The sequence below is a fragment of the Malurus melanocephalus genome, unplaced genomic scaffold (assembly GCF_030028575.1).
Source record: "Malurus melanocephalus ecotype Western Australia unplaced genomic scaffold, MMel_1.1 scaffold_660, whole genome shotgun sequence".
NCBI classification, from domain to species: domain Eukaryota; kingdom Metazoa; phylum Chordata; class Aves; order Passeriformes; family Maluridae; genus Malurus; species Malurus melanocephalus.
Genome location: NW_026623892.1, coordinates 284,395 through 304,750, shown reverse-complemented (window position 1 = coordinate 304,750; position 20,356 = coordinate 284,395). Strand labels below are relative to the sequence as shown.

Below are 20,356 nucleotides of genomic sequence, written 5' to 3'. Positions count from 1 at the left end.
TCTGATTTTTCTGTACTGCCCATCAGGCTAAAAAAAAGGCTGAATTTTAACCAAAAAGGAACCCACTGACCATGTGGTACCTTCCACTRCAACACCAGACAGTGCTGGAGGGACAAAAGGACATTTCAGTGTCACTCACAACTGAATAGCACAAGGGACACTCCACACCCCATCACTGCAGAAAGCAAATCCCACCCTTCAACATCCACAGAAACACCACAAATTTAATTTATCTCAAATAATCTCAAATCTCTACAGGCCAGACTCGGAGCAAACAGCAACTGCACTAAAAATCACATTTCAGAAGTGTCAATGACCCTGACTGTACCTGTATTAATCACAAATAATAACGACCATCACTAATTGTGCACCAGGACAGGACTGTGAGCTGCTCTGCCGAGGTGCTCTATCCCCTGGGCAGCACAGGCAGCGCTCCAGACGTGCAGGTCAGCGTGCAAGGAGAGCTCAGGAGCACACAGGAGGCAGATCAGGAATTCTACAACCGAATGAGGAGCCTGGAACAGGAGCTGGTGGCTGAGAACATCCCAGGTACAGCCACGGGCTGTGAGAGGGGTCAGCCTTCACCCAACCTGAGAGCTGCTGCTTCTCTTTCTCTGTCTGGGTTCTGCCACTCACAACTGCTGCATTTATGGCTCATTTTGGGATGGGACTGGAATGTTCTGGAAAACCTCTCTGCTCAGTCTGAGGGTGTCCTTGGCACTGCACATCCAACACCCCGAATGCTCAATGGGGTCTGCTCCCACCTCAGAGCCATCCCTGCCTTTGGGACGTTCTGGGATTTTTGTTGAGGGAAGGAATGGAGGAGAACACCCTGGAGGTGCCCAAGGCCAGGCTGGATGGAGCTTGGAGCASCCTGGGACAGSRGGAGGTGTCCCTGCCATGGCAGGGGTGGCACTGGGTGGGCTCCAAGGTCCCTCCAACCCAAACCATTCCGGGATTCTGTAAAGTGGAAGGAAAATTCTGGTGATGGAGCAGCTCTTCCACGCCCTGTGCCAGGCTTTATGACAGGAGGGCCTTGAGCTGCAAGGCCTGTGAGGTGATAATGTCCTGCTAATGGCTCTGTCTCACATCCAGTGTTTATTTTGGTTCCAGACAGCCACGGGAACATTCCCCCAGAGCTGGAGCCCATCCACCTGCTGGCCTGGGCAGCCTCTGGCTAYGTGATCTGGCAGAATTCCACAGAAAACACCAAGTTCCACCTTGCCCAAGTGAAACACGTGAAGCAAGTGGTGAGTTACCAGCAGGCACACAATCCCACACTGGTTTGGGCTGGAAAGGCCTTAAAGCTGATCCCATTCCAGCCCTGCAGGGGCAGGGACACCTTCCACAGCCCAGGGTGCTCCAAGCCCACCCAGCCTCCATGGAAAGCAGCATTTAAGAGTTAAGCAGTTGTGGCAAGGCCAATAAATTAAATGAATTCTGGAGATTCTCCCAGATTTTCTCTGCTCTATTTGAGAAAATCCATTCTGAGTTCAGAATAACCCTGAGGTGATCACAGCTTTAAAGTCACACAGGAGCCAGGAAAGAGCAGCAGCATTTAGTGTTCAGAAAACCTGCTCTGAACAGAAGTGAATTCCCAGGAAGCTCTGGGTATGAAAGACAGGAATTCCTTGTGAGAGCAGGATTTGTGAACGTTTTGCTCCCTCTGATGGCATCCTAGAGCACTTCACAGCTGCTGCAGGGCTGCTTAAAGGTTGCTTAAACCCCTCTTTAACAAATTTAAGGATAAAGAAGACAAAGAAATATTGACTATTATTAACCCAGCTGCCATCTCTCCTGGGTAATTTTCTCCCTTATTCCCTGAAAAATACACTGAAAAGAGTCTGTTCCAAAGGCCAGGGTGTATTTTGTCACTCAGAGTCCACAGCTGTCACCCACTGTAACACTGCAATGTGTTCTTATCCCACTGACAGTTTTATTTGGGATTATTTGGATTAAACTGACACCTTGTAGAACGAGGTGTTCCCATCCCAAAGAATTCCTGCTAGATCAGGTCTCTTTAAGGCAGGGATTAGCAGTTTTAAACTTTACATTCAGTGTCTCCAGTGCAGTTTGGGAGCCCACAGAAATTAATTTGTTATTTGTTACCAGGAGCTGCACATCAGGGAATTTTTGTAAGAACACAGGGAACTGAGTCACTYTGTAGGTGGGAGAATCCCCAAATTCACCCCTTTCCATCCTGTCTTTCCAGAAAAGAAGTGATGAAGACCTTCAGTTTGACTATGTGGTTCTGCTCCACGAAATGGTGTCCCAGGTAAATAATTTTATGCCTAAAAACTCTTTTTTCGGGTGTTGTAAGATTCCAGCTGTGTGAGCTCCAGCTCAGACAGGGATCTGATCCTACTYAGGGTCACCAGCCCTGCCTGTCTCGGTATCCCAGGGACAACAGCAGCAATTCCCAGCTGTTTCTGGGCTTTCTTGGGAATGGCTGAGGCTCAAACACATGGGCAGGGATGAAGGGAAGGGGCAGCTGCAGCATTTGGGATGAAGGGAAGGGGCAGCTGCAGCATTTGGGATGAAGGGAAGGGGCAGTTGCAGCATTTGGGATGAAGAGGAAGGGCAGATGCAGCATTTGGGATGAAGAGGAAGGGCAGATGCAGCATTTGGGATGAAGGGAAGGGGCAGCTGCAGCATTTGGGATGAAGGGAAGGGGCAGCTGCAGCATTTGGGATGAAGGGAAGGGGCAGCTGNGAAGGGGCAGCTGCAGCATTTGGGATGAAGGGAAGGGGCAGCTGCAGCATTTGGGATGAAGGGAAGGGGCAGCTGCAGCATTTGGGATGCTCAGCTCAGTTCCAGCTGAGCTGTGGGTGCCCCGTGCCCCAGGACAGCCCAGTACAGAGCCCCATCAATCCCAGTAACTCCCAGCAGAAACTGGCACCCAGAACAGCCCTTACATCCTGTGCCACTCTCCAGCAACAGTTTGGGATCTGAGTAAGGGTTTTTGTAAGAAAAACATGGAAAATTGGGCAGCAAAGCTTTGATTGTAATAATCCAGGGATGTCCCTGCCATGCCCTGCAGTCCCCGTTCCCCACAGGGTTTCATCCCTGATTTTCTGGGTGCTCAGAGGGCAGCAGGGGTGCTCAGAGTGTGTGTCCCCCACAGGAGGTGATGCCCTGGGAGGTGACAGTGCTGTGGCACCCCCAGCACGGGGCCCGAGTGTCCCGGGAGCGACGGCAGCACAGACACAGCGCGGGACCGGGGAGCGCCTGAGGGATCTGGGGTGACCTGGGGGGCTCCACAAAGGCAGGGACAGCACTGGCACTCAAACAAGGCACAGARACATCAAACAGGATTTTCCTGGTGTTTCTGATCCCTCAATTCCAAAGACACCTTCACTACACCCAAGGGAATTAACCCAACAATTCCCAGCAGGAATACTCACGGCACAGGGGCAGAGATGTTCTCCCTGAAGGCAACTTTGGGCTTCCCCATGGTGCAAGGACAACCATACTCCCTCTCCATTCGCTGCAGGGAAAAAAAAAACCACCATGAATTAGGGCTGTTCCATTGGAGCAATTCAGTGGAATTATTAATTTAATCAGGGTTAATGCTGGATTGATTTTGGGCGCTTTTTGTTGGGTTTTTAAATGGTATAAATGTTTCACTGTCAACCTTGTGTAAGAAATAACTTGAATTATTCTATTAAAGTAATGGAAATAATATTAATTATTCTATTAAAGCAATGGAAATAACATTAATTATTCTATTAAAGTTTCAGTTTTTCAAGGCAAAAGTCACTTTTTCTTCATTCTGTCAATATTTAAGATGCGTCTTTTGTGTTAGGGTAAAAAACAAACATCACTTGGAATAAAACAAATCTCTGTAACTATTTCCTGCTCCCTACACCAGCTTTTATTATGGAATGGTACATTTAAAGCCACAGAAATAGCACTTCTCTGCAGAAATTAATGATAATTAATTCATAATATTAATGATAAACAAAGGCTGCTAGAGCAAAGAATAGTGTTCAATGCACTTCTTATGCATTTGAACCAAATCCTAAAAATATTTCAGGCAAAATTTCCTTTTAGAAGCCTTCAAAACAGAACCACTGGAGAGAAAGGAGCATCAAAAGTTGACTTGAAAGTTAACTTTTCCCTGAGCAGCTAGAAGGAAGAGGGAGGAGGAGGAAAAGATGGGAAAAGCAAAAGCAGAGTCCATGGAATTGCTTCCCCACTTACCTGGGCGTAGATTTCCAGGTGCAGCTCCCCCATCCCAGACACAATGGTTTCCTTGCTCTCCTCGTCAAAGTGGATCCTGAAGGTGGGATCTTCCCTGGTGAAGCGGCCCAGGCCTTTGGAGAATTTATCCAGGTCATTCTGAAACACAGACACGAGCCAAGATTCACAACATCCAGGAGTGATCCCAAGGAAAAAGGCCTGGATTTTCCTACCCACTGCTGAGCATTTCTGCTCCTTGGGGTTATTTAATGAAACATTTCTATATTAAAGTGTTAATTATGATGTATTTCAAGTTGGAATTTCTGGCTGAGTGACACCATKCAAYTCAGCCCTGGCTTATCCAASRGATAAAATCCTAATTATTTGGGATWAAACACTTGGAAACAGTGCTCCATAAAATCATAAAGCAGCAAAGGGAAGGAGCTCAGGGAGAARAGGTTGATCCATAGGCTCCTACCTTGTTGGAAGGCTTCATAGCCACAGAAATAACAGGATCAGGGACRTGGATGGATTCCTGCARTGGGGAAGGGAGAGAGGATGGGAACAAATTACACCAAAATCCTGATGGTAACAAATKACASSAAAATYCTGRTGGTAACAAATKMCAGCAAAATCCTGGTGATAACAAATGACAGCAAAATTCTGGTGATAAATTCCAGCCAAATCCTGGTGATTACAAATGACAGCAAAAGGCCAGTGCCTCCCAGTGCTGAGGCAGCCAGGGCAGGGCAGGGCAGGGCAGGGCAGGGGCTCACCATGGAGATGTCTGTGCTGGTTTTGTCCGTGAACGTGTCCCCGCTGGCGCAGTCGATCCCAAACAGGGCACAGATGTCTCCAGCATAAACTTCATTCACATCCTGAGGGAAGAAAAATTCCTGCTCAGGATCCCTGGAAGTGTCCAGGGTCAGGCTGGATAGCTTGGAGCACCCTGGGACAGTGGGAGGTKTGGRWTAGGGGTGGGAATGGATCTTTAAGGTCCCTTCMATCCCAAACCATTCCAGGATTGATTCTGTCCTTCCCTGACTCACAAACCACACCTGGGCTGTAGAAGATCCATAAACACAGTGCTTTAAAGCTTGACCCTGAGCTCCTCTGGAAATTCCAGCCTGGCTGAAATGCCCTGCAAACTTTCTCCCTCATTATTCACAGGAGAGCTCAGCGTGGCTGCCAGCCTGGTTCAGCTCAGGATTAAACCACAAGAGGCAAACTGGTGAGGCAGCAAAGAGCACCGTGTGGTTCAGGCAGTCCTGAGGCACCCAGGGCATCACCCAGAGCCTCACCCAGGGCTGGCAGGGGTGCTCAGGGGTGCTCAGGGGTGCTCAGGGGTGCTCAGGGGTGCTCTCACCTCCATGGTGTCCGAGTGCATCCTCACGAGCCGCTGCACCCGCACCTTCTTGCCCGTGCGTGTGTTGTAGATGTAATCAGATTTCTTCAGCATGCCCTGGTACACCCTCACATAAGTCAGCTGCCCAAACCTGCCAGCCTGCAAGAAAATCCAAAAAAACAAACAGATCAGCTCCTTCTGGGAATCAACACCAGCTCCCAGCACCAGCTGCACTGACCACGTGTGGTTTGGATTTCCACACTGCAGATGGAAAGGGAGGATTTAAACAGCTTTCACTTGGCTCTGCAATGGGATTTRGGGTTTCCTGGACTAATTTTGTCACTCCCAAACCTTCCCAAGAGAGACACACATTACCATGGGATTTGGACAGCCATTTTCCATTGGAATCCTGAGGGGCTGCTATTTAGGTAAAAAACAACTTTTTGCTTAAAGCTCTGCCCTTTTCCTCTGTGACTCTCTCATGTCCCACTTTTTCCAAACCCAGGATTTTTCCCTGAAAGTATTCCAGTTAAGCCAAAAACGCACCAAATGGTCAAGTTTTAGTTAAGAAACCAGGAAAGGTTTGAGGTCCAGAACCCATTTTAAACTTCCAAACTGGCAGCATTTGTGGATTTTATGGTTGAAGCCATTTTTAAAATAAGTTACATTCCAACTGGAGTTAAATAGAAATATTTTAAACATGAACTGAWTTTAAAGTTCGTTCTGTGTGAGTTTTGGAAGCACTGCTGGGACTCTCCACAGCTTGTGGGAAGGAACAGAGTCAGACTCACCTCCAGTTTGAAAGCAAGGCCGATAAAAGGTTGGGAATTGTCACGAGCAGACTTCAACAGGAACTTGGTTTGGTCTTCAGAATCCCTTAAAAACAGGGATGAGAGGGGGATGAGGGGAGGAAGAAACACAGGAGACCCCTCTGAACATCTGCTGGCTCTGATGTTGGGGGTCCCACACCTTGGGGGGGTTCTGCTCCCAGGGGACAGGGACAGGAGGAGAGGGAACGGCCTCAGGCTGGGCCAGGGGAGGGACAGGGGGGACATCAGCAGGAATTTCCCCATGGAAAGGGTGCTCAGAGCTTGGCAGGGGCTGCCCAGGGAGGTTTGGATTCCCCATCCCTGGAGGTGTCCCAGGAATGGCACTCAGAGTTCTGGGCTGGAGACAAATGGAGGATTGAGCACAGCTCAATCCTGGGGCTCTTTCCCAGCCTTAGGGATTCTGGGATTCATGTCCATAAAATAAAACATTATTTCCACTTTTGGGATGTGCTGCCTCCTCCAGGTAGGCCTGGCTTTACGGGCTGCCATCAATTCCARAGAATTATCTCACAATTATTGTCCAAATGAACACTGAATGTGTTAAAATCCCAGCACAGAAAGTAACCCTCAAACAGGAGAGGAGCTGTGGGACTTGGGGGAGTTCATGCCAATCCTGGTGCCATCACTGGATACAAATGGTAAATGATTGTGGATCCTGTCAGGAATGTTTCCTGCTCTGAAACTATTCCATGGAATCCTGGGATGGTTTGGGAAGGGAAGGRACCTTCAASCCCRTCCAGTTCTCCTGGCTGCACTCACCCCTGGTTGAGAAGGGCATAGTTCTGCACCTCAGAAGGGTTGGGGAGRTATTCCAGGACAGCATCCAGCAGGGGCTGCACCCCTTTGTTCTTCAGAGCACTTCCCACCAGCACGGGGGTGAAGGATTTCTGCAGCGTCGCCCTTCGGATCGCCAGCTGGAAAACATCCCTGTGAACATCCTGCAGCACAGCACAGCCCCTGTCCCTGTCCTTCCTGGAGCAAGGAGCTGCTCCCACAGCACCCTGGACAACACCCAGCTTCCCACGAGGGCTTCCCACAAAAGCTGCTCCCCAGAATTCCTTCCAACACAAAGTGAAACCAAACTGGGAATGGGCGCTCCCTGGGTGAGGCGGTGACACAGAATTCCTGATGGATTCTTTGAGGAACAGGGGCCAGGCACAGAGACATTGAGGGGACAGCCAGCACAAGGGAGGTACCTTCAGCTGGGCAGCCGTGGGGATTTTCTCCTCCAGGAACAGCTCTCCCAGGAGCTCRTCAGCATTGGCCACGCACTCGATGAGCTCCCGACGCCGCTCGGCCGCCTCCGCGCGCAGCTCGGCCGGGATCTCCTCAAACCGCAGGGTCTGCCTGCACACGGGGAATGGGGTCATTCCCAGGGACAACACAGGGATCAGCCCTCCCTCCCTGCCTCAGAACAGCTTCCCCTTCCAAGGATCCTGGGGAAAATCCCCAGWGAGCATCAGCGCTGATCTCTGATGTGGGAGAGTCCTTCCCGCTCCTGGCAGGAGTTTGTAGGATCAGGAAAACCTCCCAGCAGCCTCCCCCACACCTTATCTTCATCCCAGAGAGCCCCACATCCTGCCAGATCCCATTAGGGAGCAGCCTCTGGCTTCTCCAGGTGGGAAATGTGGCCACCACCCCTTCCCAGCAACCAACACCCCACCCAGAGCTCCCTGCAGGGATCCTCAGCCCCAGCACAAGCCCACTCCCAAATTTCCAGAGCTGAGTTTCATCTCTGAAGAGAAACTACAGGAATTCCTCCTGCAAAGAGCAGCTCCAGCTGGAAAAGAAGCGATTTCCAGGACTGACCCGAGTGCCCCATCAAAGTAGATTGCTTTCTCTTCAATGAGGTCTATAATTCCTTTAAAGTTTCCCTCCAGCCCGATTGGAATCTGAACAAAAGCTGCATTGTGTTTCAATTTGGATCTGAAAAAGGGAGAAAACAGGAATTATTGAAGAAAAATGTCATTTCTGTATGTGTGCTCCAGATGGCCTCTGAGCAACCCCAATCCCACAAAACCCCTGGGGTTTGTCCTTTGGACAGGGCCCAAATCTGCCCATATTGAGGAAAAGCACCCAGTTGTGGTTTAGGTGGCTCCAGCCCTTGGTATCCCAAGGGAGCAGCTGCAGATGGATTGTTTCATCAAGGGAGAAACAACTCGTTCATGCATATTCATGAGTTCATCTCATGGACCAAAAGAGGCAGAGAAAGACAATGAGCAAACAGGACTCCAGGAATTCCAGCAGCACCAGGATCCCAGGAAAACTAAGAGGCTGCTCTCCTGAGACAGTTCCATCAACAAAACAAACAYCAGAGCCCCGCTCTGGTCACTGCAAGTCCTGGCTGACACCAATATTTGGGGGTTTTGRGACAGTGGAGGTTTGTTCTGGGTCAGATCAGGATTTAACCTCTGGTCAGGAATTCTCCAAAGTGCAGCTCCAAAGAGAAGCCTTTCCAATAGCACCAATAATGACCTGCCATGTGAAATTCAGGAATTTATAAAGGCCAAGAACCTGAGCTGCTGCACTGCTCTGGCCGGGTTGGAGCCCATCCTGTCCAGTTTGTTGATGAAGGTCAGGAAGGGGACGTTGTAACGCTTCATCTGCCTGTTGACAGTGATGGTCTGGCACTGGACCCCTCCCACGGCACAGAGAACCAGGATGGCTCCATCCAGAACCCTCAGGGACCTCTCCACCTCAATAGTGAAGTCCACGTGACCTGGAAAACAAATAAAAATAAAAATGATAAATGCACTGGAAAGGAGCAACAGCCAAGGGAATCGTGCAGATTTACAGGAGCTCCAGAGATGGAGCAGAGTCAGGGAATGGTTTGGGTGGGAAGGGATCTTAAGGCTCATCCATCCCCACCCTGGCATGGGCAGGGACACCTCCCACTGTCCCAGGCTGCTCCAAGGCCCAGKGTCCAGCCTGCCTTGGGCACTSCCAGGGAACAATTCCTTCCCAATATCCARTCTAAATTCCTCCYGTGAGAGTTTGAACCCATCACTCTCTGTCCTTGCAGCCAAAGGACACAAAGATGCACCCCATCCCCCATCCCTGAGCAGAGCACTCCCCAGGCTCAGGCTGCCCTGACCTGGCGTGTCGATGATGTTGATGTTGGTGTCCTTCCACATGGTGTACGTGGCTGCAGACTGGATGGTGATGCCACGCTGACGCTCCAGCTCCATGGAATCCATGACAGCGCCAACTCCATCCTTGCCTTTCACCTTAGGGAAATAAAAAGAGTTTAAGGAGTTTGCTAAGAATTCCCTGAAATGTCCCATTCCTGGTAGTGTCCAAGGCCAGGTTGGCCGGGGTTGGGAGCAGCCTGGGACAGTGGGAGGTGTCCCTGCCATGGCAGGGGTGGCACTGGAGGGCTTTAATGTCCCTCCCACCCCAACCCATTCCACGGTTCTGTGAATCCCCGTGCAGCAGTGATGCTGCATGGACCGAGCATCATCTCTTGAGCAGCACCACATGGAAGTGAACAATTCCCAACAAGTGCTCGGTGGCAGCTCAGCCCCACCTCGTGCATCTGTGCRATCCTGCCCGTGTAGAACAGGATCCTCTCTGTCAGCGTGGTCTTGCCAGAGTCGATGTGSGCCGAGATGCCGATGTTGCGGATCCTCTCGTTGGGAAGAACCGCCGAGGAGCAGTGTCTGCAGGAGCTCAGGAGGAGCTGCAAGGGAAGCAAAGGGCCCTGGGTCAGCCAGGAGCAGATCAAAACAGCTCACAGGACAGGGGTGGGACAAGGGGAAAGGGCCTCAGGCCAGGGGAGGGGCACGATGGACATCAGGAGGAGTTTCCCCATGGAAAGGGTGCTCAGGCCTTGGCAGGGGCTGCTCAGGGAGGTTTGGAGTGCGCACCAAGGAAGGGCTGGAGATGGCACTGAGTGCTCTGGGCTGGGGACAAGCTGGGCATCGGGCACAGCTTAAACTCAATGACCCTGGAGGGCTTTTCCAACGTAACTGATCCCAGGATTCACTGGCCCATGGATAAACTGCCAAACCGCTTCCCTAAGGCTTCTGTCAGTCTATGGCGAATCGGTCCCGTAAATCCGAGCGGCCTTTCCAGGGTCACCTCGGAGCTCTCCCCGCCGGTCCCGCTGCTCATTCCCGGTGTCCCATCCCCGTCCCCATCCATGTGACCGAGCGCTGCCGTTCCCGCAGCTGCCGCGGCCCTTCCCGGGCTGTTTCTCCGCCCTCCCCTCCATCCTTTCCTCTCCCGGCTCTGTCCCCTCGCCCCCCGGGCCCGGAGCGCTCCCGCCGCCGCTACCTGCAGGTGCCGCGGGCGGCCCGGGGCCAGCCCGGCCCGTAACACGCTCAGCATGGCCCCGGCTCCGGCCACAGCTCCAGTCACGGCCCCAGTCACGCCTCCAGTCACAGCTCCGGTCACGGTTCCAATGCCGGCTCCAATCCCGGTCCCGCCCCGGGTCGCTCCCGCCCCTTCCGGAGCCCCGCGCAGGCGCCGCGGCCGCGCCCGATCCCCCCCGGCCCCTCAGGGCAGCGGCGGCTCCGGGGCGGGAATGGGACCCGGGGAACGGCACAGGGAGATCCCACTGACCGCACTCCGGGATCCTCGGGAACGGCACAGGGGGATCCCACTGACCGAACCCAGCCCGGGATCCTCGGGAACGGCACAGGGGGATCCTGCTGAACCCAACCCGGGATCCTCGGGAACGGCACAGGGGGATCCCACTGAACCCAGCCCGGGATCCTCGGGAACGGCACAGGGGGATCCCACTGAACCCAGCCCGGGATCCTCGGGAATGGCACAGGGGGATCCCACTGAACCCAGCCCAGGATCCTCGGGAATGGCACAGGGGGATCCCACCGCCCCCAGCCCGGGGCACCCTCGGGTTGATCCCCTCAGGGATCCCCATCCTCACCCAGCCCTGGGGATTGCGGAATTCCCCAATTGCGGCCAGAAAGGGGCGGATTTCACCCAGCCCGTGGAGCGGGACGGAGCCCCAGGAGTTTGGGGATTATTGGGAATTAGGAACAACCGGAGAGCGGAACTCCCTGGCCAGAGCCAGGCCTGAAGTGCAGGGAAAGGGGAAGACAAGCTTAGGATGCTGGAGGATGGCTGGGACACAGGGTCGAACATGTTGGTAAACGTTAAAACAATATATTCTCCATGGAAAAACAATTCCCCAGGATTAGGATAAACCAGGTACTGTCTTTTACATCAGCAAAGACTCCAGGAGCAGCTCTGAAGCAGAGTGAGCCTGGCCCTCTCCACACCATCTCCTTCCATCGGTTTATTTTTTTGTGGTGAATGCATGCTTATCTCTGGAAACAGGAATTCCCACAGAATCCCACAATGGTTACCTTCAATCCCACCCCATCCCACCTCTCCAAGGGCAGGGACAGTTCCCACGGCCCAGGTGTCCTTCACTGCATTGTTCAGAGTAGACCAAACAAAACAACACCTGAGTYCCTCTGTGGTGCAGAATAAACCAACAAAGCCCATCAATAATAAATAACTTTATTCAAGAATTGCAGTTTCAGGTGATTGTACAGAGCACAACTCGTGCCTCACATGGAGAACAGTCTTGGCTGAGCAAAGGGRTCTGTGGGGAATATTCACCTCTTCCCACTGGCATTCCAAAACCYAAGGATGTGCTGGTTTGGTTTCACACAAAAATCCGAGTTGTCAGGTGAATTTTCCATTCAACAGCAGCGCTCCAAGATTCCTGCTCAAGTTCCAACATAGAAAACTTTGCTGTTGTTAATTACTGAGAAGATGCTCCAATAAATTATTGCAAAATCCACGTTGTCTCCAGTGTATGGGAAATGAGCCCCCGGGTTGTGCTCTGACTTTMGGGGGTGTCAGAGCCCCCCCAACCCCTACATATCTTCAGTGCTCATTAAATGGTTCATMAATAATTAAATTATTGCCATTAATATTGATCACATCAACTTATTGCTACTGATACCTCTCTAATTCAGGAAGAGACCACTGCAGTAACAAGCAAATAATTGTCCTCCCTCTTCAGAGCTCAACAAAAGTGCAGCTGATTGCATTTGCATATTAATATACATTCATTAATTAAAATTAAATAATCTGGGAAAACTGCAAGAAGATTAAATATGATTTAAAGGCTTTTTGGCTAAACAAATATTACTTCTAACTGAAAACATCCTATTTTCTTTTATCATACAAAKAGTGCTTTTTAGGGCTACATTATAATGAAGACATGAATCTATGTAATGCTTTAATGATATTAAATTAATTTATATGATTTCATGTTATTTAATRTACAGAAATTCTTTATGTTACACCATGGGGATAATTCTGTGTGACAGAGCACCTGAAATACCAGGATTTTCCTGCTCTCAGACACTGTGGGCTCTTCTAGACTCAAATCAAACACAGATTTAGGGTCATTCTACACTCAGTAAAACAAAGAACACAGTGAGGGGAGATGGGTTCCTGTATCCAGAYCTCTCCTGGCTCTTTAGAACACAAGAAATGGTGAAATCATTCCAGTTAAACTCATTTCTCCCACATATTTTTCCCATGAATAACTCCTAGCTGTAGCTGATCTCAGGACACTGTTAATTACTASAGGGTAATTAAAAGCTGCTACAGACAATCCTCAAATGAAAAATGACAGGCCAACTCCAAAGAAAACATACAAAGGATCAGGAWTACAAAGTTGACAGTTCAGGCACAGGAAACGAGGTGCAAGCACAGCTTATAAACATCCAAATTCTGATAAATTGAAAGTATTSTCATATTTCAGTATTTCCTCCACCTTCAAACCAAGGTGAATGTGGAGATTCTGTAACAATTTACAATTTTAAAGTGATAGATAAAAGTGCTTAATAGTGTATTCAAATTCTATTAATTAACCTAGAAACTCAACCATTATTTCAGCAACCCAAAATAAAGGAAATCTATTTTTCTGTGCAACTTTAAAGTGGGAAGGAGGAGCTGCAGTACCAAGCTTAGTAAAGCCTGAGATTGATGCAGCTGGAGCAGAAAAATTGCAAATCAAAGCTGTTTTGAACAGAATCASAGCTGATCCATAAAGTGCTTTTAGGCAGATGGTTTTTAATTGACTGAGGAGCTGAAGTGTTAATTGAGGAGCTGAGGTTTGACAGACATTCAGAAGCAGGAGGAGCAAAGGCACAACACAAAACAGAGATTGGTCACAAATCCGGGTGTATTTGTACGGACACGAGCGCTGAGCACCATCAATCTCCATCCCCAGGGAATGGGGACAGTTATTTCCTGGAGCTCTTCAGGGGAACGTGTGTTCCTTTCACACTGAGAGCTTCCAAAGAATCCTTGGGCATTCTGGATCCTGGAGCTCCAAGTGGCTTCTCTCTGGAAAAACAACAAYCACGATCACAATCTCCATGGAAAAAGGAGGGATAAACCCTCCAGCTCTCCCTCAGGTTGCCAAGGCAGAATTGGCTGCTCATGACCACCATTGCTCTAGAACTGGATTTTCCTTCTGCTGCTGGAATTGCCTTATCCTGGAGGATAGCAGGGAATTATTTTTTACCTTCTTGATCTGTTTTCCCTGGGACTGTAATGGGTACTTCTGGATCTTGGAGCTTCCACGGCTCCTCTGCTTCGGCAAGGCCTGAACTTCATGATCTCYCTCTGCCACTCCTCATCAAAGGTGTCAGCCTCAGCTGAAAAACAGATACATTTATTGGAGATGTTAATAAAGACAGGAAAAACATTTAGGGATTTTGAGTTGTGATTTTAAACTTTGTGCTCTGCAGTTCTCCATGTTTTTGGGGATCTGTAAAAGAGATTTGGAGACTTTCATCCTAAAAGTCCCTTTTAAGATCAAACTGGAGCTTCAAAATCAGTGCAAAACAGTGTAAAGCCCATTAACTGCCTAGAAAGTCCWACCTTCATCCATGTTGATGAATTCTTGGTTCATCTCCTCATCCCCAGTCTTGGAGTTCTTGCATTTTTTGATGACATGWGCCCGATCCTGGAGGTGGTGACCAATGGCCATTTTCTCCAAGCCACTTTCAGAATCCTTCATTGCTCTTCTTGTCTCCTTAACCTGTTTGAAAAAAAAGGGAAATGAGTGTTTTTGCAACTAAAAATTAAACTAAAAGACTTCATGGAATCCCAGACTGGTYTGGGTTGGAAAGGACCTTAACTTAAAGCCCATCCAGTGCCACCCCTGCCATGGCAGGGACACCTCCCACTGTCCCAGGCTGCTCCAGCCCCATCCAACCTGGCCTTGGGCACTGCCAGGRATTGAGGGGMAGCCACAGCTGCTCTGGGAAGAATTTCCTCCCAATATCCCATCTGAACYCTGCCCTCTGGCAKKGGRARRMMWTCCCYCYYTTYCYKKYMMYYCMRGSCCYTKRSRRARGKTWWTTTTYTCCCCTAATARTTTTATATCTTTYCTTTCAAAAYGTCATGTTTTYCGGGCTTTTCCAATTCTCTCATTTATTGTGTTGGTTCAAAGCACACCAGAAAATGCAAATCAAATCTATTTTCTTCTCCCACCAGACAGGAAGACGAGACAACACCTGAAGTTTTTTAATTGGGTATTAATTACTGAGGGGAAAAAAATCTGTCTGAAAATGCTACAGAGCCAAGTCTCCAACACTCTCCTTGGAAACAGAAGGAGCAACACCCAAAGCCAAAATTCCCAGCGTGAGGAACAACCAGTGATGAGGCTGTGGTGTCGAGTGGCCTGACCCCCAGGCAGCCCCTATCMCAGTGCCCATGGTATTATTAGAAGGGCTGTGATAGCTGAGTGTGTGGGGCTGGCACACCTTCCCAGCCTTCAGGGATCACAGCAGGGCTGTCACAGCCACTGCCAGGGTCACATTCCCATTCCCAGTTCCCGGCAGGATTACACACRACAGCTGCAAGGCAGCTCAGGCTCCCTGTTATGTAAGTGCCTGGGCACAGGGGGTGATTTCAAGGCAGGGGTTGAGTAAATAAATCAGTGCCTCTCCTGGAGTTTCWGTGGACAGGAAAAGGATTCATTACAGCACAGAGGGAGGCACTGGAAAATTGCAGCTCTGTGCTCTGTTTTTCCAGCATTGGATGGGTATATCATTTATTTTGGGGTGTGCTTAAAGCATCAAATGRCAGGGAGGGAATCAGACCTTTAATACAGAGCAGAGTTTGAGAGCCCTGGGTTTTCCCAATTTCCTTTGTGCAGTCGGGAAGGTCGGGCTCTGCTCCCAGGGAACAGGGACAGGAGGAGAGGGAACRGCCTCAGRCTGGGCCAGGGGAGCAGCAGGGGGGAATCAGGARGAATTTCCTCATGGRAAGGGTTGTTAAACATTGGGAGGGGCTCTCARGGAGCTTTGGGGGTGTCCAAGGAASGACTGGATGTGGCACAGGWSGGGGTYGGGCACAGGTTGGACTCGATCTTTTCCCACCTCAGCAATGCCAGGATTCTGTAAATTCTCAGAGGCACTATCTGYAGTAAAAGCAGCTGGAGGGCACTGGTTTGGTGTGGCTGCCCCTCCATGCCCAGGGTTACTCACCCCTCCTGGAGCCGTGCGGGTCTGGGCTGAGGCCTGGAACACTTTGGGAGGTTCATCCCCCACTTTGGAATAGGTCATCATGGAGGAGGAGCTGAACGAGTGCCCGTCTGGCTGGATGGACAGGTCATCCTGCAAAGCAAGACAGGCCCATTAATGCCACCYAAACCTTGGGGACAACAGGTGTTCCTTACTATTTTATCCTGGAAAACATCCCTCCACAAGATTAACCCTCCTGGCATTGCATTAAACTTCATTTTATCTTCAAAAAATAAATTATAAACACAATCTAATATGGGGAAAAAAAAAATTCTTACTCTCTCCTTTAGTCCCACTTCTCCTGGCAGTATTTTCTGATGAATATTTTAAATAACTGTCACCCTCCAGTACARTGAATTTGAGAACAATTTTTAAAAAGAACTCACAAATTTCCTCTGCATTTCCAGCATGTTGTTCCTCATGTTTGACATCATCCTRTCCATTGCAGAAAATGGATCCCCAAAATCTCCATCCTGCCARAAAAAAAAGGAAAATAAGACTCCAGTTAAAACAGTCTCTTGASTCCTCCAGTCCTGAAGCTGGTTTGTACATGCAGTTTCAACTCAAAAAGCTTTTCAGACTGCACTTCACACACAGACAAGCCAAAATGCATTGTTTTAGATTAAAAATTGAGGGAGCTGGGTTAAGTTGGAGATATTGGGAAGATGAAAGGGGAAGATTTGTCACTCAGATGTCAAACTGGCMACACAATGAGTTTATTTTACAAATATGTTCATTGGATATTCGGATTATTTTAAAAATGTGTTCATAAACCTTCTGACCTCACCAGCTTCTGCTCTGAAAGTCCTGTGTGACCCTTCAGGGCTTACTGAATWAACTTTACTTAATTAAATAAATTAATTTCCAGAGATATGTATTTTGAAGCTGCAAACTTCAATCTGCATTTAAGCCCAAAACAAAGTMAAATTCAATATAGAAAATCTTCAACTTGTTTTTTGAGTACAAGAAAATAGAATTCTCTGGGCAAGAACTCTGATGGATGTTTTACAGGATTCCAGCCCCCCAAACTAGAGGTGGAAACCACCTCAAGCCCATGTTTCCAGGGGCAATCCCATCCCCAAAGGCTGTCTGCCTTAGCAGGGATTATTCTATCCACATCCAAAGATCAATGCCCCAGGAAGGATTTTTTTCCCTGGATTTTATCATTCTCAAACTGCAAACAGCACCAAAAGCAGGACACAAGCACAGAGCTCAGCCTCTGCCATGCTCTGGTTGTACACACAGCTTACACAGCAGCTACTCCAGGGATACTAACCCCTCTCCCAAAGCCTGCAAAGGGCAGGAGGGAGAAGCTGGTGCCCTGGAAAAAAAAAGGAGCAAAATCTGGAATTATTATCAGGAACAGCAGATATAACTTTTATACATAGCAGGTGACACCAAACATTTCCCATCAAATCAAAATCCCTCAGGAGGCCTTTGRTAATTAATGAAGCAGTGCCTGGGTCTGTGGAAATAGAAATCTATTTATACTGATGATATCAGACAGTGCTGAGTGCCACCACATCTAATAAATATGAGTAAGTGTGTGTGAGAAGCATGAGAGGTTGGGGAACATTTGGCCACTACAAGAACCTTCACACTAAAGGGATTGCAAACTTCAGCCCCACCCTGCAATGCTCCACTGCAGCCAGGAGCAGAACCCAGCAKGGAAAGCTGATTAAAATCAACAAATTAACAACTCCAGTGATGATGAGTGTCCCTGCATGACAGTGGGATCCTGGGAAACACAGGGATGTTTCCAGGAACCCAAGATTGGGGAGTCAGATAAGGCAGGCACACAGAGGGGGTGCCACAAGGAGCAAACCCTGTGCAGGAACTTTTAGTGCAAAGGGAAGGAATTCTCCAATTCAGGAATATCTTTAGGAACTGCTCAAGTTTCTGTCAGGACAGATCTTATAAACTGTTTTAYAATACTAAAAAGCCATTAAAAGCTGTTCAACATTTGCCTGACACACAGGATAATCAGATATCCCAAAAACCCTGATTAACAATTTCTCTTAGTATGTTTTAGCCATTCCTGCTCCTCCCCTAAAACCTGAACTGCAAATGGACTGGACAAAGGAAAAKMAGTTTCAAATCTGAATCCTACAGKGACAKACATTGAGTTTTCCAACTAATTTTGTTCCTTTTAAAGCAGTTTTAGGCCTGCTGCAATTTAATTAAACTCAGAACTACAACACAATAATCACTGTAAGTAATTTGAATGAAGTCTGTTTGACGTGGCAGCAAAGATCCACCTTTTCCTACATAAAAATCTCATTTTAAGGGTTTAAATCATTTMTGGAGGAGCAGTTTGGGATTACAAGGCAAAGCAGTGAGTGCTGAGTCCTGTGTGACATCTGACAGCCCTTCARTGGAACATGAGGGACATCAAAAGATGCTGGGAAGGTTTGGGCAGGTGTGGAATTCCTTTGTGCCTGTCAGACTAACACTGCTCTTGTACCTTTAACTTCTTGCTGCAGCCACAGACAAAGGGCTTTTTTTTGGCCTCTCATTTGTCCCTCGCTGCAGGAACAGGGACACAAGCCCTGAGCTTTAAAGGTGAGGTCTCACAGGTTCATTTTATAAAGGAAAAAACTGCTCTGGTTTTAGGCCCCACTGATCTGCTCATGCCCTGATGAGATGCAGATCCTAGATCTGCCAGGAACTGGATGAGCAGGGGAAGGAATGTGCCAGTTCCCCTCTGGAGGTGCAGGTGCCAGGCTCTGCTCCAGCTCTGTCACCTGCTTGTGTCCCAACGGTCCCCTCAAATCCRCTGGGATTCATTAAAGCAAGAATGAGGCAGCTGCTGAATGTTTGGAGGGAAAGGACTCAGCTCCCAACGTTTATCCTCTATAAATACAGCTCCAGATAAGGGGCAATATCATTACCCTGCATGCCCACAGTTGAAAAAACACTTAAAATGAACAGAGATCATCATTTTCACATCGTAACACACAGGAATATTGTGTTTCACAGCAATTTCCTACAGGTTTATATCTAAGGGATACAATCAGCCCAAATTCAGAGCGTGAAGTGTTTACCCCCAGCTGCAAAGTTGAAACAGGGTTTCAAATCCATGGATAGACACTCCTGAGGTGGTGAAACCCAGGCTGGCATAAATCAAACATAAATAGCTACACACAGGGCACTGAAGTGCACAGGGAAGCCATAAATATAGCATGGGATTATGGAATGGGTTGGAAGGGACTTGAGAAGATCAGCTGCACCTCCTGCCAGGGCAGGGACACCTTCCATGGCTCCAACCTGGCCRTGAACACTTCCAGGATGGCAGCAGCCACACCCAGACACCTTTTAAAATCCAGTTAACATGAAAAGGAAATGCATATGAGACATTTTTAGTGCCTTTGTGTAATAGAAATATGTAATATATATTAAACCAAGCATTAGATAAATGATCATTTGTTCATTAAATGTTGTCTATTTGATGACCAACAAAACCCAGACTCCTGCTCAGCCCTGCCAGATGTTTCTCAGAGATAAGGAATGTGCCGTGAAGGATCCAAGAGAGGAGTTATTCCCATTTCTGGGAGGTTCCAAGAGCTGAGCCAGGCGTGTTTCCCAGGCAGTGGCCGTGCCACGGAGCAGTCCTGGAGCTCAGGGACACTTACCCTGCGGTTGCCCCTCAAGGCCATCTGGGAGTCCTGCTGTGCTCTCCTGTCTGCTCTCCTGCCCGCTGGTTTCTCCCCCGCCTCCGGGAGGCTCAGGAATGGATCCCGCCCAAAAGGCTCGGAGAAGCTCCTCATCATCTGCCTCATGTGCTCATGGTGGGCAGCGAAGGGATCCCTGCACAACAGAGGGTTATTCCATGGGATGGACAATGGCTTTTTCCAGCTCCAGTTACACCATTCCACATGGGCCTTTATCCAAAACCTTTAACAGGACCCAACTGAGCAATGTCCCATTCCTAATGCACTCTGATTCTCCCTTCCCATCTTTAACTTGAGTGTTTGGGATCTGTTTTCTCTCGGCTACCCTCACTGTTCTCCTACACTCCTGGATGTCCACTTTTCCATCCTTTCCAGAATTATCCCATTCTCAGCAGCATTTTTCACTCCAGCCTATGTTTAATACCTGCCAGAACTGTAAAACTGAYCTGTGTTTTATTTATCACTATTTCCACCTCTGACACCTGACATTAAAGGAATTTATTTTTTATTTTCCCCCTCCCTTTTTCTGTTTCATCTTCCAAAACTCCTCATATCCCACTGGATCCCCACTCCTCATCCCTCAAATTTATTTTCCTGGCACTTCCCATCCTACTTTTTCTTCTCCTTGTCCCACATGCTTAAAAATACTCACTTATCCTCCAAAATCAGACCRATTCCATCTCTTTTAATCATCCACTGCTGCACCTTTGCCTTCCCTCCCCACAAATCCTGTTCCCACGTCCCTTTCCTCTGCTTGGGAAGAAGATTCTCACTGGCTTTTTGTTTTCCTCTAACTTCCTCTTC

General features: G+C 48.8%; 3 protein-coding genes across 4 annotated transcripts in view; 1 reads left to right on the top strand and 2 right to left on the bottom strand.

The window, feature by feature from the left end:
• The window catches only part of LXN (latexin), a 5,306-nt gene extending 1,900 nt beyond the window's left edge, over nt 1–3,406 (top strand). The window contains 4 exon segments of the mRNA XM_057383802.1: nt 279–549; nt 1,114–1,250; nt 2,213–2,275; nt 3,125–3,406. Coding sequence (XP_057239785.1) covers nt 279–549; nt 1,114–1,250; nt 2,213–2,275; nt 3,125–3,232 — 579 coding nt within the window. The 3' untranslated portion in view covers nt 3,233–3,406.
• Nucleotides 1–10,747, bottom strand: part of GFM1 (G elongation factor mitochondrial 1) — a 16,445-nt gene extending 5,698 nt beyond the window's left edge. The window contains exons 1-13 of the mRNA XM_057383800.1: nt 10,633–10,747; nt 9,884–10,036; nt 9,452–9,584; nt 8,872–9,076; nt 8,167–8,283; nt 7,554–7,704; nt 7,117–7,271; nt 6,319–6,403; nt 5,549–5,686; nt 4,959–5,060; nt 4,661–4,717; nt 4,204–4,341; nt 3,405–3,487 (exon numbers count right to left, since the gene is read on the bottom strand). Coding sequence (XP_057239783.1) covers nt 3,405–3,487; nt 4,204–4,341; nt 4,661–4,717; nt 4,959–5,060; nt 5,549–5,686; nt 6,319–6,403; nt 7,117–7,271; nt 7,554–7,704; nt 8,167–8,283; nt 8,872–9,076; nt 9,452–9,584; nt 9,884–10,036; nt 10,633–10,686 — 1,571 coding nt within the window. The 5' untranslated portion in view covers nt 10,687–10,747. The remainder of the gene's footprint in view (nt 1–3,404; nt 3,488–4,203; nt 4,342–4,660; nt 4,718–4,958; nt 5,061–5,548; nt 5,687–6,318; nt 6,404–7,116; nt 7,272–7,553; nt 7,705–8,166; nt 8,284–8,871; nt 9,077–9,451; nt 9,585–9,883; nt 10,037–10,632) is intronic.
• A 1,081-nt stretch (nt 10,748–11,828) lies between these two features.
• Nucleotides 11,829–20,008, bottom strand: MLF1 (myeloid leukemia factor 1). 2 transcript variants are annotated; one of them, XM_057383803.1, is made up of 7 exons: nt 19,514–20,008; nt 17,158–17,202; nt 16,268–16,354; nt 15,846–15,974; nt 14,233–14,392; nt 13,874–14,006; nt 11,829–13,692 (listed from the first exon to the last, which is right to left on the bottom strand). In XM_057383803.1, the coding sequence occupies exons 1-7, from the start codon at nt 19,658–19,660 to the stop codon at nt 13,590–13,592; spliced, it is 804 nt and encodes a 267-aa protein (XP_057239786.1). In that variant the 5' UTR covers nt 19,661–20,008; the 3' UTR covers nt 11,829–13,589. The 2 variants fall into 2 exon arrangements, with proteins under 2 accessions (XP_057239786.1, XP_057239787.1); XM_057383804.1 differs by lacking the exon at nt 17,158–17,202 and having other exon boundaries at nt 19,514–20,004.
• Nucleotides 20,009–20,356: the final 348 nt, after the last annotated feature.